Source organism: Lepidochelys kempii, chromosome 1 (genome assembly GCF_965140265.1).
Source record: "Lepidochelys kempii isolate rLepKem1 chromosome 1, rLepKem1.hap2, whole genome shotgun sequence".
NCBI classification, from domain to species: Eukaryota; Metazoa; Chordata; order Testudines; family Cheloniidae; genus Lepidochelys; species Lepidochelys kempii.
The window spans coordinates 36,171,432-36,189,243 of NC_133256.1; the positions used below are offsets into that span (position 1 = coordinate 36,171,432).

The 17,812-nt window shown below is 44.5% G+C and overlaps 2 protein-coding genes across 6 annotated transcripts in view; one reads left to right on the plus strand and one right to left on the minus strand.

Moving 5' to 3' along the window:
• NPAT (nuclear protein, coactivator of histone transcription) overlaps positions 1–7,988 on the minus strand; it is a 32,509-nt gene extending 24,521 nt beyond the window's left edge. For both annotated transcript variants that reach the window (XM_073338948.1, XM_073338940.1), the window contains exons 1-4: positions 7,822–7,988; positions 3,815–3,933; positions 1,554–1,614; positions 1–73 (exon numbers count right to left, since the gene is read on the minus strand). In XM_073338948.1, coding sequence (XP_073195049.1) covers positions 1–73; positions 1,554–1,614; positions 3,815–3,933; positions 7,822–7,858 — 290 coding nt within the window. In that variant the 5' untranslated portion in view covers positions 7,859–7,988. The remainder of the gene's footprint in view (positions 74–1,553; positions 1,615–3,814; positions 3,934–7,821) is intronic.
• Positions 7,989–8,075: 87 nt separating this feature from the next.
• ATM (ATM serine/threonine kinase) overlaps positions 8,076–17,812 on the plus strand; it is a 151,962-nt gene continuing 142,225 nt past the window's right edge. For all 4 annotated transcript variants that reach the window (XM_073338919.1, XM_073338890.1, XM_073338900.1 and 1 more), the window contains exon 1: positions 8,076–8,178. The gene's annotated coding sequence lies outside the window, so the exon portion shown is untranslated. The remainder of the gene's footprint in view (positions 8,179–17,812) is intronic.

The following is a 17,812-nucleotide window of genomic DNA, read 5'->3' on the forward strand; positions in this document are numbered from 1 at the left end:
CTGATCTGAGAAAGAGTATAGTCTAACTTCTTCCACAAAGATGACATAATTACTGGAACTTCATTTGTGGTTTCTAAAAAAAAAAAAAAAAAATACATGAACACATTAACACATTCTTCAGAGAGCTAAAACAGGTAGCTGGAGAGAAGCTGTGTCAGAAACCTAGTGTAATATAGTCAAGAGATAAACATTAAGTAAAATTTTCAGACATGCCTAAGCAACTTAGGAGCCTAAGTCTCACTATCAAAAGTGACTTAGGCATTGCAAGTCTATAGTCTTAGTGCCTAAGCCACTTCTGAAAATTGGATTTATGCCCTTAAGTTGTTCAAGTATTTTTGAATTTTTCACTGTATATGTATGGCCTTTAACAGGAATCACTGCTCATTTTGGAAAAATGTACCCTATACATATAGCCTGTTACAGGAATCACTGCTCGTTTTGAGAAATCACTGAGGGAAGTTAATATGCTTGAAATTTGGGGAGCACACAATCTTTAAAAAACAAATGGACAGAAGGAAGAATCTCCAAGCAGCTAAGATTATAGAAAAGACTAAAAAACCAAATTAGATTTTTTGTGCATAGTAGGTCTGAGTTGGCAGTCCTGAGTACTTGGAGTTCCCAGTAACTTTAATGTAGATACTAAACAGCTCTGAGGATCAAGTCCACACCTTTTTTAATTCCATACTTCATTAAAATACCTTCTTCACACCCACTTTATTAGCTGAGTTTAAAGTCAGAGAAGCTCATGTCATCTTCCCCAGATTTAGACAGACCTCTTTATAATGTTCTTCAAGATGCCAAGTAAATGTTATTTTGCTGCAATTAAATTTGTGTCTTACAGCTAAAATTTTTATTAAACATAAATAAGTGAGGAAAACAACATTATACAAATATTCAAGACATGGCAGTTCTTTACATAGCGATCTAAGGTCATACACTTAACTACACTGTACGCCCTCCGACCCCAAGTCTCACAAAGCACCAGCAGAGCAAAGTCTGGTCACTTGCACAGAGGTCAACGGTGAACAAAACGAGGTGGAAGACAGACTTTCATTAGTTGCTTTTTTTTAAAAAAAACAGTTGCACTTTTCTCTCTCTTATCCACACAAAATGTTAATAATTAATTTTGAACTTTTCAAATAAGGTTAAGGAAATCAAGACAGGGAAGCCAAATTTTACACATTCACTGCAAGTCTCCTCTGGTTATTTTTCTATATACAAACAGTACAACTCTATAATCATGAACCTACATTTACTTTATGCCTCAGATACACTTCTGTCCATTGCTATATTAAAGAGTCTGTTCAAATTTTCAGTGAGAAAGCATGCACACAATTACTAGCTATGATAGCAGACATCTTCTTTTAAAACTCTGATCAAATTAACGATTATTTGTGTTGTGATAGAACCTAAAGGTCCCAACCTAGACTGGGGCTTGTGCTAGGTACGGAGAGAGAGAGAGAGACACTGTCTCTACTCCAAAAAGTTTACAACCTAAATAGATAAATGAAAATGAAGTGCTATACAGCAAATGTCTGACCCTCAGTGCTTACCTTTTGTTTTCATGGCTACATACTCATTAAGAATGGATGTCAAGTTTTTTCCAAACAAAGACTGAAAGGAAAAAAAAAAAAGATCAGTGTTAGATTAAAGAATGTTCAGCAGCAACCTACACGTTACCTCTTCTATTACATTACTCAAACTGTGAAAAAGACTGAGTCCTAACGCATTCAGTTCTTGTAGTTTTTTAGGATCTATGCCAGGGGTTCTCAAGCTCGGGGTTGGGACCCCTCAAGAGGTCGCAAGGTCATTAGATGGGGGGTCACGAGCTGTCAACCTCCATCCCAACCCCGCTCTGCCTCCAGCATTTATAATGGTGTTAAATATATAAAAAAGTGGTTTTAATTTATAAGGGGGGGTTGAGCTCAGAGGCTTGCTATGTGAAAGGGTTCACCAGTAAAAAAGTTTGAGAACCACTGATCTACACCATGTAGACGCAGACACAAATAGATGTAGATTACCCTGCTGATGCTGCTCTCTTGAGGATGCAAAAAGTGCAATTCAGGGACAAAATGCATTCCTCAACAATAATAGAAACTTTTAAGCGTACAGCCTTCTGCAGAGTAGCCATTCCAGGATATATCAGCCAAGAATACATTAACTTGCTTTAATTCGCTCTTGTTATTAGGGGATAATAGAGTTAGAGGCAGGAGAAAGTTAGGCAGTGTCATTTTTGGTTGTTAGGGAATAGCTGCAATGTGCATGCAAGTGAAGGCCATCAGCCTGAGGCAGTACAACATGTTGATAAGAGAACAGACACCTCAGGAGAGTTGCTGCCAAAAGTGAGAGTTTTTAATAATTTTACAGCAAACCATCTGCACCTGTCCCATTACACCATGATTTCAGGTGACACACAGAAAATTAGGATTTTCAAATTACCACTATCCTTAGTTTCAGTTTCTTGTCTTGTTTGATATTGGTAATCACCTACAGTCCTCTGATACTCGTTAAAAGCTCTCTTGAATTATAAAGCATGTGAATTCTAATGAGATTTTGGTCCTATGGAATTTCCTAACATCACTTGCATTTAGAAACAGGAAAAAAAAATATTGCCAAGAAAAGGAAAATAGTCTATATATTTTCCATATTAAAAGTTATAAAATAAAAGAATATGTCATTATAATTTAATTTAATAACCCACATAATCTCTTTCTCTCCCTTTTGTTTATCTATCTAATTCTTACTGGTCGCAGCTGAATTCAGAACTGAAATTCAGACAGCCCAGTAGGCTACTAGCAACATGACTGATTAAATGCTTATAACTAGGTAAACCATTTTAAGTCCTTTTTTTGAGTTGGTGAGTCAGAAACGTGGATCTCACAAGGGAGAGATTTCCACCAACCTCGAATATTGCAGGCCAAGGATTCATAGTTATCAAATGGTGTATTAGAAAAATAGAATGAAAGCTGTGAGTCGGTGCAACTATGAATATCAAAGTTGCACATACAATAATCAAAGCCATGCCATTTGGAATGCTAGTCAAAACCTCATTTCGAGTGCATTAGAAAAGGCAGCCACTGAAGTGAGAGAGTTAACATAGTTATGTTTACATGCATAGTTAATAAACAAATCATGAGTGACAAGATTATAGACAAATTACATCTCAGTTGGAATAGATGAGGGTACTAAGTGAGGAAGCCATTACAGTTGTCAAACTGGGAAAGAATCAATGCATTCACCAGACTTCTGGTTGTGCTAGTAAGCATGCACAAATTTGAGATCTTTAAGTGAAACTGATTTATCTAATTCAAGTTAATATTTACGTGGAACAGACTGTAATTAAATGTTACATCTACACAATACAAAGATTGTCATACTCATAATAAAGTACTCTTACTTTAAATAACTGTAGCAGCCCTGTAATCAATGTAGCTTCTTGCAATACTTTACCAAAAGTAACTCCTTGCTCACAGCTACAAAACAGATTGAATTAAACACTTTCAATACCATCTGCATATTTTACTCTTGGATTTGTAAAGTTTTTAGATATCTACCCTTCAGTATTATTAGCAATGTAGGATAGAGGCAGCTGGGCACATACAGTGCTTTATGTGATGCCAAAAAGAGAGAGAGAGGTTACTATTTCAAACTATTCAAAGATTTCAAACAGCCTCTGAGTGGTAGATGCTGTGTAGTTTACTCACATTCTAAAAGTGCAGAAGTCTGTGTGGATGGAAAAATAAATTATTTAGGAGAGATTTTCAGACTATGCCACAGTGTAACTTTATCTTGTGTGCTGTAAAGATGAACTCACCAGTAAACAGGCTGGAACAAATCCTTCCTCTGTATAGTGCTCAGCATATTCCTTTAAATCTGAGCTTTCCAATATAAATTCACGGCAGGTGGCTAAAAGCTTCTCCTGTTGTAAATACCCTGTAACAGACAAGACAGAAAGTTTTGCAGTTTTGTTACTTGCTTCTCCATGCTACACGTGGTAGATGTCAAAGTTCCGATACAACTATACATATTAATTAAGAATGCTCATATCGCAACTATCTATGGACTCAATTGACAAAAATGAAAGAAAACAAGTTATATTTTGAAAGAATAGCTCCTTTTCCATACATTTCTCTAATTGTCAAAAAAAAAAAAAAAGACTGTACATAACATTGCTGATGCTGTGCTACATAAATCCAAACAAAGCTACTTTCAAGACTAAAACTATTAGTACCACCTAAAGAACTATTACTGTTTACGTAGAAACAGAGCTGTGCATATCCCTCGATAGACAAAAAAAAATACAATTCTTGCCAGAAAAGATTGACAATCTGAGCAATATATAATCGAGCCCTGCAAATCTGCAGATATCCACGGACCATGTTTGCAGACTGTGGATGGATGCGGATCCAAATTTTATATCTAGATCCCTGCATATCTGCAGATATCTGCTTTTATATCCACGGCTTTGTACATGAGCCAAAAATTCCAGTTTTAAATTAAATGGAACTCTACAGTATATTTTTATAAAATGCACTGCCATACAACAATCAAGATTCGGTGTGCATATATAACAGTTCCAAAACAGAAAAAACATGAGCAACGTTAAAACATGTTCAATTTCTTCAAAAAGATTAACATTACTAGCAGATGGCATAATTGGAAAAGTAATATAATTCCATGCTGTAAACTTCATATTCAGTAGACATACCAACAATCTCTTGTGCACCTCTGATCCCATTTTAGTTACTTTAATGTGAAATAGACAGAAATTCCTACCCCAAAAATATTTCCAACCTTTAGGAAATGTGTATAATTATTTAACTTCCATTTTAGTGCTGAAATTCCTTCAGGCACTAAAAGGAGTAATTTGTATATAGGATCCAGAACACAGAATCATGATAGTATGTCATTTTGCCTATTCCATGCCGTAGTATACTTGCCCCTGTGCTACACTGGATGGTGCTTTAGCAACTCTATTTTAAATGTCTCTGATGGGATTCCAGTCCCAAACATCTACCTCTAATTAGTCTCTTATAAAATACCATTCCTAGAACTGACAAAAAGATCAGATCAAATCAAAGCCTTCTTCTCTTTCTGGTCCACATCAGTATTCAACACATGATGCATGAAATAAAAATTAAAAACCCCACAATTCACTGAAGCTAGTTCTTGCAATGCTATACATCATGGAAATATTTGTACTTGGTCCTTAAGATGAATAGTTAACATCATGAAGAGTTGTGTAACACTACTGGCACAGCCTGTAATTCTGTACCCATGTTTTGATGTCAAAATTATTCAGATATTTTTTAAAAATCCAGCCACACCATTACTCTCTCTCTGACTTCCTGAAACACATGGTACGTTTTCACTGCATTTTAAAATGCACAAGAGGGAGTTTCAGAGCCCTGGTCTGTCTACAGATTCAGGCTTGTGGCACTGCACTAAAAACAGATCTGTAGACATTCAGACTTGGGCTGGAGGTTGGGCTCTGAATCCTGGGCAAGGGGGTGGGTTTCAAAGCCTGAGCTGAACTGCAGCGTGAGCCCATGTATGTAGACCCAAGCTCTGAGCCTCACTGCCACAGGTTTTAAAATGCAACATAAGCATTCCCATAGCTGCATAGGATGACTATATGCTTACAGTAATACACACACAGAGAGCTATGTTCAAAGAACATTAAAGTTGCAAAATCAAACACTCAAAAGTTATGAATTACCAGGATTAAGGTTGCCCTTGCCCAATTGCATACATGTATTATGATAACAACAAGGAGTCCAGTGGCACTTTAAAGACTAACAGATTTATTTGGGCATAAGCTTTTGGGGGTAAAAAACCCACTTCTTCAGATAAATGGAGAGAAAATTACAGATACAGGTATAAATATATATTGGCACATGATGAGAAGGGAGCTACCTTACAAGTGGAGAACCAATGTTGAAGGCCAATTTAGTCAGGGTGGATGTTGTCCACTCCCAATAATTGATGAAGAGGTGTCAATACCAAGACAGGGAAAATTGATTTGTAGTTAGCCAGACACTCCCAGTCCCTATTCAAGCCCAAATGGATGGTGTTAAGTTTGGAAATGAATTGTAGTTCTGCAGTTTCTCTCTGAAGACTGTTTTTGAAGTTTTTTTGTTGAAGGATAGCTACTTTTAAATCTGTTATTGAGTGTCCAGGGAGACTGAAGTGTTCTCCTACTGGCTTTTGTATGTTACCATTCCTGATGTCTGATTTGTGTCCATTTATCCTTTTCTGTAGGGACTGTCCGGTTTGGCCAATGTACAAGGCACATGATGACATCTATCACGTTAGTAGATGTGCAGGTGAATGAGCCTCTAATGGTGTGGCTGGGTCCTATGATGGTGTCGCTAGATGGTGTTACGATACAACCTCTAATTAAAACATCATATACTATTTTTTCTACAGGTCACCTGCCTTATTCAGCACACTGGATGAACAGTGCTCACCTAATAAGCAGCTATCTAATATTTTGTTTTATCCTTGTGGTTCAATGTGTGGCTCCAGGCCTTATTTACTGCACATCACCAAACCCTGAATACAAAATTATTTATGTCCCCATGGGCTTTTCCATGGTGAGTTCAACCTATTAATTTAGTTCCTTACAAACATTAATCAATTTATCTTCACAAAACCCAATAATAGCTTATAAATTATAATTTTAATAAGAATGGCAAAGAGCATGTCCTTGACAGCAGGACAATGTCTTTCCAAATTGCAAGACCCTTAGTCCAAATCATAGCGACACTAGATGCTCAATGAAACTTTTCAGAGTAGCAGCCATGTTAGTCTGTATTCGCAAAAGGAAAAGGAGTACTTGTGGCATCTTAGAGACTAACCAATTTATTTGAGCATAAGCTTTCGTGAGCTACAGCTCACTTCATCGGATGCATTCGATGAAGTGAGCTGTAGCTCACGAAAGCTTATGCTCAAATAAATTGGTTAGTCTCTAAGGTGCCACAAGTACTCCTTTTCTTTCAATGAACCTTTGGCAGTCTAAATATTCTGGGTCACCCACATAATTCTTCTGGTAATCAGAAGTCTAATTAGACCTCATTCACCAGATTTCTTTTTGTAGAAAGATACAAGAAAACGTGACCTTTCTAAATTTGGATTACACTTTTTGGGATAGTACAGGCTCCCTCTCCCCATGTTAAGATACAGCCTGTTAATGTTGTTTCACGGGTCTCTTTGCATTTTGACAGGTCTTTTTGCATACCACGACTGTGTTAAGACAGGGCCACAGAGAGTAAAATGTGTGTGACATAAACGTGTTCTCAGCGGGGGTGTTGCAACCAGATCCAGGGAAGGTCAGTGCTACTCTCTTTCTTTAGGGCGAGGTGGGAGGGGAGTCGCGAGTCTTTTTTCTGTTGTAACACGAGGGCACAGCAGGGAACAGCCACTGGCAGAGGCGCTCTGTATTTCTGCATTTTACACAGCCCTGACCACGCTGTCAGTGGCTAACACGCAACAACAGGGAAGCGGCACAAGCAACTGCCGTACGCGGCAGCCCTTGGCCCTAGGGGGCCCTCCCTTAACGCGACCCCAAAGGCACGGGGCGCAAGTCTGCTCCTGCCGCGGTCGGGCCACGCCTCCTGCACGCAGCCGGTTTGCGTCGGTTGCACGTCGAACAGCCCCGGTGCCTGTGAGGCCCCAACGCCAGGGAGCGACGGCTGCAGTCCGGCGCCCTCGCGGCTCTCGCCCCCGCCCCCGCGACAAGCGGTGGCTGCAGCCCCGGCCCCGCACGGCGGGCGCTGCCTGCGGAGCGGGAGACGTGACCCGCCCGGTCCCCGGACTCACCCAGCACCAGCCGGGCCACGTCGGACGGCAGCAGCATGGCCCCGCGCGGGGCTGGGGCACGGCGGCAGCGGCGGCCCCCAGGAGAGCAGCCAACCAGCCCCGCGACCTCCGACTGCCAAGGCGCGGAATCGGAAACTCGGAGCCGCCGTCCGCCCCGCCCAATTCCTTCCGCCGGAAGTGAGCAGGCTTCCGCTTCCGGGTTCGCGCCAGGCGAGGCGAGGCGAGGCGAGGCGGGGCGGGGCGGGGCGGGGCGGGGCGGGGGGGGGGAGGCGCATGTGTATTCGCTTCGCTGAGACTGTTGCCCTGCGGCACCTCGCGTTCGCGGAGGCAGAGTGGGGCCTGGGGACGCCGCGAGCGGTAACTGACTTCGGGTGGCGGTTTCAGCCTCGCGGGGGGAGGAGTCGGGTGCTCCAAGCCTCGAGTCTGAGCTCAGATTCTGGGGCTGCCTTGGTCCCCGGGTCCTACCGGCAGCGCAGCCTGGGCTCTCCTGGCATCCCCGGCCACCTCATAATCTGTCTCCCTGCCCCCTCCCCTCCCCCCCCGGCCACCTCCCACATCTGTCTCCCTGCCCCCCCCGCTCCCCTCCCCCCCGGCCACCTCACACATCTGTCTCCCTGCCCACTCCCCTCCCCCCCGGCCACCTCATAATCTGTCTCCCTGCCCCCTCCCCTCCCCCCCCGGCCACCTCACACATCTGTCTCCCTGCCCACTCCCCTCCCCCCCCGGCCACCTCCCACATCTGTCTCCCTGCCGCCCCCGCTCCCCTCCCCCCCGGCCACCTCACACATCTGTCTCCCTGCCCACTCCCCTCCCCCCCGGCCACCTCATAATCTGTCTCCCTGCCCCCCCTCCCCCCCTGGCCACCTCACACATCTGTCTCCCTGCCCCCTCCCCCCCGGCCACCTCATAATCTGTCTCCCTGCCCCCTCCCCTCCCCCCCTGGCCACCTCCCACATCTGTCTCCCTTCCCCCCCCCGCTCCCCTCCCCCCCGGCCACCTCACACATCTGTCTCCCTGCCCACTCCCCTCCCCGGCCACCTCACACATCTGTCTCCCTGCCCACTCCCCTCCCCCCCGGCCACCTCACACATCTGTCTCCCTGCCCCCCCTCCCCCCCCGGCCACCTCATAATCTGTCTCCCTGCCCCCTCCCCTCCCCCCCCGGCCACCTCACACATCTGTCTCCCTGCCCACTCCCCTCCCCCCCCGGCCACCTCATAATCTGTCTCCCTGCCCCCCCCTCCCCCCCTGGCCACCTCACACATCTGTCTCCCTGCCCCCCCCTCCCCCCCGGCCACCTCACACATCTGTCTCCCTGCCCCCTCCCCCCCGGCCACCTCATAATCTGTCTCCCTGCCCCCTCCCCTCCCCCCCTGGCCACCTCCCACATCTGTCTCCCTTCCCCCCCCCGCTCCCCTCCCCCCCGGCCACCTCACACATCTGTCTCCCTGCCCACTCCCCTCCCCGGCCACCTCACACATCTGTCTCCCTGCCCACTCCCCTCCCCCCCGGCCACCTCACACATCTGTCTCCCTGCCCCCCCTCCCCCCCCGGCCACCTCACACATCTGTCTCCCTGCCCCCCCTCCCCCCCCCGGCCACCTCACACATCTGTCTCCCTGCCCCCCCTCCCCCCCGGCCACCTCACACATCTGTCTCCCTGCCCCCCCTCCCCCCCCCGGCCACCTCACACATCTGTCTCCCTGCCCCCTCCCCCCGGCCACCTCATAATCTGTCTCCCTGCTCCCCCCGCCCCCTCCGGCCGCCTCACAACCATCTTCCTGCCTCCCCAACCTACCGGTCGCCTCACAACTGTCTCCCTGCCCTCCCCTGCCCATGGCAGGCTCACGGGCGTCTCTCTGCACTCTTCCTCTCCACACATACCTCCCGGCCGCCTCACGACCATCTCTCTTCCCCGCCCCCCACGACTGCCTCACAGCCATCTCCACTCCTGTTTATCTCACACATATCTCTCCCAGACCTAGGGTCTTTCCACCCCTATTTCCCTACCCCTGGCTGGCCTTCCACTCCTGGCCACCTCACATCTATCTCCCGGCCACCACCTCAGAACTGGGCCACTGCCCCAGCCACCTAGCATCCTCCTGTTCGTGCTGGACCTGGGAGGCCCCCGTACCCAGGCTCCTTCACATTCACCTACCCTCTCCCCCACCTTCACATCCTCCCGCCTCTTTCCCAGACCTAGGGGCCTCCCTGCATCCCAGCTGCCTCAGATTCTGCTGCTTCCCACTTGGTCCTGTGGCCCTCCCTGGCTGCCTCACACCCTTTTTCTCTTAGCTGGTGGTGTTGCCCTTAGTTGTGTGGGTTTGGGTGTTATTTTCTCTCCCCTTTCAGTTCTGCCATGCAGTGCTTTGTGTACTTGAACACAGTGCCATGGAGACCCATGTTTGTCCTTCAGGATCATCTGTGTCATATATATGCAGTTCAAAATAAAATGTGTTTTCATAGAAGATTAGGATTGGAAGAGACCTCAGCAGGTCATCTAGTCCAATCGCCTGTTCAAAGCAGGACCAACACCAGCTAAATCATCCCAGCCAGGACTTTGTCAATCCGGGCCTTAAAAACCTCTAAGGATGGAAGAGCCACCATCTTCCTAGGTAACCCATTCCAGTGCTTCACCACCCTCCTAGTGAAATAGTGTTTCCTAATATCCAACCTAGACCTCACCCTCTGCAACTTGAGACCACTGCTTCTTGTTCTGTCATCTGCCACCACTGAGAACAGCCGAGCTCCATCCTCTCTGGAACCTCCTTTCAGATAGTTGAATGCTGCTATCAAATCCCCCCTCACTTTTCTCTTCTGCAGACAACAAGGCCAGTTCCCACAGCCTCTCCTCATAAGTCATGTGCCCCAGCCCTGTAATAATTTTCGTTGCCCTCTGCTGGACTCTCTCCAATTTTTCCACATCCTTTCTGTAGTGGGGGGCCCAAAACTGGACACAGTACTCCAGATGTGGCCTCACCAGTGCCAAATAGAAGGGAATAATCACTTCCCTCAATCTGCTGGCAATGCTCCTACTAATGCAGCCCAATATGCCATTAGCCTTCTTGGCAACAAGGGCACCCTGCTGATTTATATCCAGCTTCTGTAATCCCCAGGTCCTTTTCTGCAGATCTGCTGCTTAGCCAGTCGGTCCCCAGCCTGTAATGGTGCATGGGATTCTTCCGTCCTAAGTGCAGAAGTCTGCACTTGTCCTTGTTGAACCTCATCAGATTTCTTTTGGCCCAATCCTCCAATTTGTCTAGGTCACTCTGGACCCTACCCCTACCCTCCAGCATATCTACCTCTCCCCCCATCTTAGTGTCATCTACGAACTTGCTGAGGGTGCAATCCATCCCATCATCCAGATCATTAATAAAGATGTTGAACGAAACCAGCCCTAGGACTGACCCCTGGGGCACGCCGCTTGATACCAGCTGCCATGTAGACATCGAGCTGTTGATCGCTACCCGTTCAGCCCAACAATCTAGCCAGTTTTCTATCCACCTTATAGTCCATTCATCCAATCCATACTTTTTTAACTTGCTGGCAAGAATACTGTGCTTTGCTAAAGTCCAGTTATATCACGTCCACTGCTTTCCCCATATCCACGGAGCCATTTATCTCATCATAGAAGGCAATCAGGTTAGTCAGGCATGACTTGCCCTTGGTGAATCCATGTTGACTGTTCCTGATCACCTTCCTCTCCTCCAGATGCTTCAAAATGGTTTTCTTGAGGACCTGCTCCTTGATTTTTCCAGGGACTGAGGTGAGGCTGATGGTCTGTAGTTCCCCGGGTTCTTCTTCTTCCAATTTTTAAAGATGGGCACTATATTTGCCTTTTTTCAATGGTCCGGGACCTCCCCCCCCATCGCCACAAGTTTTCATAGATAATGGCCAATGGCTCTGCAATCACATCAGCCAATTCCTTCAGCACCCTCAGATGCATTAGATCTGGATCCAGGGACTTGTGCATGCCCAGCTTTTCTAAATAGTCCTTAACCTGTTCTTTCATCACTGAGGGCTGCTCACCTCTTCCCCATACTGTGTTGCCCAGGACAGCAGTGTGGGAGCTGACCTTGTCTGTGAAGACCGAGGCAAAAAAAAACATTGAGTACTTCAGCTTTTTCCACATCATCTGTCACTAGGTTGCCTTCCCTATTCCTTAAGGGTCCCACACTTTCCCTGACCTTTTTCTTGTTGCTAACATACCTGTAGAAACCCTTCTTGTTACCCTTCACATCCCTTGCTAGGTGCAACTCCAGTTATGTTTTCGCCTTCCTGATTACGTCACTGTGTGCTCGAGCAATATCTTTATACTCCTCTCTAACCATTAATCCTGCAGGGTCAAGCTGGGATCTGAGAATTAAGCTGGGTTTTTTCCCTCTCATGAGCATGGTCTCTAATAAAGCTTCTGCAGGTCAAACTAGACTCCCAGTTACAATGATGTAAATCCTTCCTTTCAGGGAGGTTACACAGGTAAAACTGAGGACAGATTTGCCCCTGCACTCGGAATTTAATTCTGTTCATGCACAGAACCACAACAGAATCGAGCTCATTCTGCTGTAGTTGGGCTGGTATGGAGGTTGAGAGGTTAGTAAGTAAAAAGCGCTAAAAACCTATATTTCTCACCAGGGGAAGCAGAATGCTCTCTGAATACAAAACAAGGAGCAGATTTGATACATGTTCACTAGCCCCCCACCACCACAGCATATGAACACTGCCAAAGTATTTAAAATAAAATAAAAAAATGTTTCTGGCTCTCTTTCTTCTTGGCCTATAGGACAAAGAGGCTGATTTGTTTATTAGGTTTTCTAATGTATAGCGTACATATAAAAACTTTATTGTGGGACTGCTAACTTGAAGAAATTAGTTTTGCATCTTTATGGCACATAAGCACATCTTCCATGCAAATCTAGGGTACCTACTTTCACACACCAAAGACTACATTTCACACACCAAAGACTACACACCAAAGACTGCCAAATGCTTGATGATAACACCTATAAATGTACACAGCCATTGCATTCCTTGTTTTTCTAGTCTCTTTGATAGATAGAAATAGCTTATTGCTAGGGTCCTATCAAATTCATGGTCCATTTTGGTTAATGTCATGGTCATAGGATTTTAAATATCCTACATTTCATGATTTCAACTATTTAAATCTGAAATTTCACAGTGTTGTATTTGTAGGGGTCCTGACCGAAAAAGGAGTTGGGGGGGGGGAGGGTTGCAATACTGCTGCCCTTACTTCTGCTCTGCTGCTGGCGGCGGTGCTGCCTTCAGAGCTGGGAAGCTAGAGAGGAGCAGCTGCTGGCCGGGTGCAGAGCTCTGAAGGCAGAGCTTCTTCCAGCAGCAGCACAGAAGTAAGGATGGTATGGTATTGCCACTCCTATTACTTCTGCGCTGTTGCCTGCAGAACTGGGCCCTCAGTTAGCCACCATCGCTCTCCGGCCGCCCAGACCTGAAGGCAGCAGTGCAGAAGTAAGGGTGGCATGGCATAGTGTTGCCATCCTCACTTCTGCACTGCTGCGGTGGGGCACTGCCTTCATAGCTGGGTGTCCAGCCAACAGCTGCTGCTCTCTGGCTGCCCAGCTCTGAAGACAGCAGCGCAGAAGTAAGGGTGGCATGGGTATGGTATTACCACTCTTACTTCTGCGATGCTGCTGCTGGCGGGGTGCTGCCTTCAGCACTGGACACCTGGCCAACAGCCGCTGCTCTCCAGCCTCCCAGCTCGGAAGGCAGTGCAGAAGTGAGGATGGCAATACTGTGACCCCCCCCAAAATAACCTTGTGACCTCTCCCCCGCAACTTCCTTTTGGATCAGGATGCCCAATTTGAGAAACACTAGTCTCCCCCTGTGAAATCTGTATAGTGCAGAGTAAAAGCACACAAATGACCAGATTTCATGGAGGGAGACGAGATTTCACGGTCCATGACGTGTTTTTCATGGCCGTGAATTTGGTAGGGCCCTATTTATTGCTCAAGTTCACTGGCAACAGGAATCTAGGGTGGTGCAACTTTATTTGTAGCCTCAAGTTACAGGAAAAGGTCAGTCAAAGGTTGAATTTTAGGACTCTGTTTTAGCCTGCATACACCTCTGTTCTAATGTATTCTTTATTTTGAGTCTTCCTTGTTTAAGTCAATGTGAGAAAAGTATTACTGATCAATCTGATACTAGGCAGCATCTGGTTTTACAAGTTCTACATTCTTTTAGACTCGTGCTTTTTTTTTTAAAAAAGTAGCGTACAAATGTTAAACATGAAACATCTCAAAGGATAAAATGTAAGTTTTGTTTATCAAATCAAAACAATTGCAAAGTGAGAAGGTGTTTGAAAGAATATTTGTCAGGTCTTGCTTTATCTGAACAAACTGTTTTTCTGTTCCTGCTAGGATTAAGTGGTGTGTTAGTTTCTTTCTAGTAATTCTTAATTTCTGTTTATTACATATTGAACGTAGTAATGAGCTTAACATAATGCTAAATAGGAGGCAAAGTATTTAAATGCCAGGAAATTCCAAGTGACACGATGATTTCTAAATTCTTTTTTTTCCTAAATCAAAATTTCTAAATCTTTTTAAAAACAGGTCTTTCTTAAACCTAAGACCAATGAAAACATGTTCATGGTTTTTAAAAAAACATTCCAATAGTAAAAATTGCCTTCAAACAAATATTCCCTGCAGTAACCTAAAGGTTGCTTCATTAAGAACTTCAAACAAATTGACAATAAATAAAAGTGAAATTGATTAAAGACTAAATGCATTTTCATTGCCTAGATTCAGGAGATTAAAAGTAAACAAACAGCATAAATAGTGAAACGTAACTTGGATTTTCATAGTTGTTTCAGTTTCAATAATCTGTGATATTGTGATATTCATATTAGTAACAAGAAGTTTGTTTACATATCACTTAAATTGACAGTGTCTTTTCAAAGTTTTTCTACTGCAGTGTTATGGCTACTATATTGCACTTCCTGTATATTTTACAATAAGTATTAGGAACATAGGAATTGCCATAGTGGACTAGGCCAGCAGTCCATGTAGTCCAGTATTATGTCTCTGAACAATGATCATTCAGAGAAGAGTGCAAGAAACTCTGTGGTGGACAATTATGGAATAACATGGCCATATGAGGAGTAGAGTTGAGAAAATAATTGATTTTTGTTGCTAGCTCACATCATTTAGTGGTTGGTTTATGCTCAGAAGCATGAGGGTTATATTGTTTTTTAAAACCTATGTAATATAACTGGACTTTTGCATTATCCATATAAATTTCTAATCTGTAAGAGGTCGTAGCTTGAACATATTGAGGGAAAGCTTGGAGAAAAGAGTTTTTGCATTTCATTCTGAAAGTGGTTGGTTCTATGATAATTCCTGAGGGAGTGAGTTCCATAATTTAATGTGACTTTTGGAAGTTCTGCCTCCTCTACTGGTTGAAGATTTCATTATTATAGTACAATATAGCTATCATGGCAGTTCATGATCATAGTTGGAGAGACAGAGACTATGTCTTGGGAAGCTAGAGCCAACAGTATGGAGGGCTTTGAATATCAGGACAGAGACCATGAATTGGATGCTGTATTTATCAGGAGCCAGTGCAGAGTGGAGCACTAAGGTGATGTGTTTATCAGTGACTCATGTTACCTAGTAGGAAGCTGCTGAATGGCCTGGTTAAATTGTCAGAATCCAACAAAATGTGTTTTAATACACCCATATGTAAGGTTCTACATCTGGGGAAAAGGAATGCAAATTATTTCTACAGGATTGGAGAAGCTTTTGGAAAGCAGTGACTCAGAGAAGGTCATAGGTGTCATCGTGAATAATTGCCTCAACATGCTAACATTTCTATGGCTGACTTAGAACAACGCTTCTTCAGCTCTCGTCCCGTAATGCCCCTACTCTACTTGCGCTACACTGATGACATCTTCATCATCTGAACCCAGGGGAAAAGGAGCCCTTGAGGAATTCCACCATGATTTCAACAATTTCCATCCCACCATCAACCTCAGCCTGGACCAGTCCACACAAGAGATCCACTTACTGGACACTATGGTGCTAATAAGCGATGGTCACATAAACACCATCCTATCCCGGAAACATACTGACCGGTATTCCTACCTGCATGCCTCCAGCTTTCATCTAGACCACATCACACAATCCATTGTCTACAGCCAAGCTCTACGATACAACCGCATTTGCTCCAACCCCTCAGACAGAGACAAACACCTACAAGATCTCTATCAAGCGTTCTTACAACTACAGTACCCACCTGCTGAAGTGAAGAAACAGATTGACAGAGCCAGAAGAGTACCCACAAGTCACCTACTACAGGACAGGCCCAACAAGGAAAATAACAGAATGCCACTAGCCATCACCTTCAGCCCCCAACTAAAACCTCTCCAACGCACCATCAAGGATCTACAACCTTTCCTGAAGGACGACCCATCACTCTCACAGACCTTGGGAGACAGGCCGGTCCTTGCTTACAGACAGCCCTCCAACCTGAAGCAAATACTCACCAGCAACCACACATCACACAACAGAACCACTAACCCAGGAACCTGTCCTTGCAACAAAGCCCTTTGCCAACTGTGTCCACATATCTATTCAGAGGACACCATCATAGGGCCTAATCACATCAGTCACACTATCAGAGGCTCATTCACCTGCACATCTACCAATGTGATATATGACATCATGTGCCAGCAATGCCCCTCTGCCATGTACATTGGTGAAACTGGACAGTCTCTACGTAAAAGAATAAATGGACACAAATCAGACGTCAAGAATTATAACATTCAAAAACCAGTCAGAGAACACTTCAGTTTCTTTGGTCACTCGATTACAGACCTAAAAGTGGCAATTCTTCAACAAAAAAACTTCAAAAACAGACTCCAACGAGAGACTGCTGAATTGGAATTAATTTGCAAACTGGATACAATTAATTTAGGCTTGAATAAAGACTGGGAGTGGATGGGTCATTACATAAAGTAAAACTATTTCCCCATGTTTATTTCCCTTTCCCCCCCACCCCCGCTGTTCCTCAGACGTTCTTGTCAACTGCTGCAAATGGCCCTCCTTGATTATCACTACAAAAGGTTTTTTTCCGCTCCCGCTCTCCTGCTGGTAATAGCTCACCTTAAGTGATCACTCTCGTTACAGTGTGTATGGTAACACCCATTGTTTCATGTTCTCTATGTATATAAATCTCCCCACTGTATTTTCCACTGAATGCATCCGATGTAGTGAGCTGTAGCTCACGAGTTAGTCTCTAAGGTGCCACAAGTACTCCTTTTCTTTTTGCCTCAACATGAGCTTTCTGTGTAATGCTCTGGCAAAAAGAATGAATGCAATCCTTGGATGTATAAAAAGTGGACTATTAAGTAGACATAAGGAAGTGTTCTTGCCTCTGTACTTAGCATTGCTAAGATCACTACTATTATATTGTCTAGTTTTGGTGTCCACACTTCAAGAAGGATGTGGAAATATGGGCCAAAGAAGGCCCTAAAAATGATCCAGGGACTGGGAAAGAAGTCTGATGGTTTGAGGTGCAAGGCACTCAACTTCAGAGCTGAGCATTTTTTTGTTGTTGAATATTTAGTTGGTTGAAAAATGCATTTGTGAGAGGCACCAAAACTTTGTGAATTTGGGTCAAATTCAGCAAATTTTTTTGCCCCCAAAAACCTCGATTTTTTTTCAGAAACGTCAAAACAAAATGTTTCGGCATTTTCTAAACTACCCATTTCAGTATTTTTTTTAAAATATCAACATTTTCAAAACATTTCGTTTGACCCAACCAAAATTTTTCTACTTTTGTATTTTGCAAGAAAAACATAATTCAGTTTCAGTTTGAAATTAATATGTGGCTCATGAAGACCAGGTCAGTGTTAATAGGATGGAGCCAATATTCTGGCTAGTCACAGAGGGAGGTGGTCATTTTTTCCTGCCATGGCTGCTTTGGCATCCTATGGTACTGAGTCCAAAAGGACCCTGAGGCTGC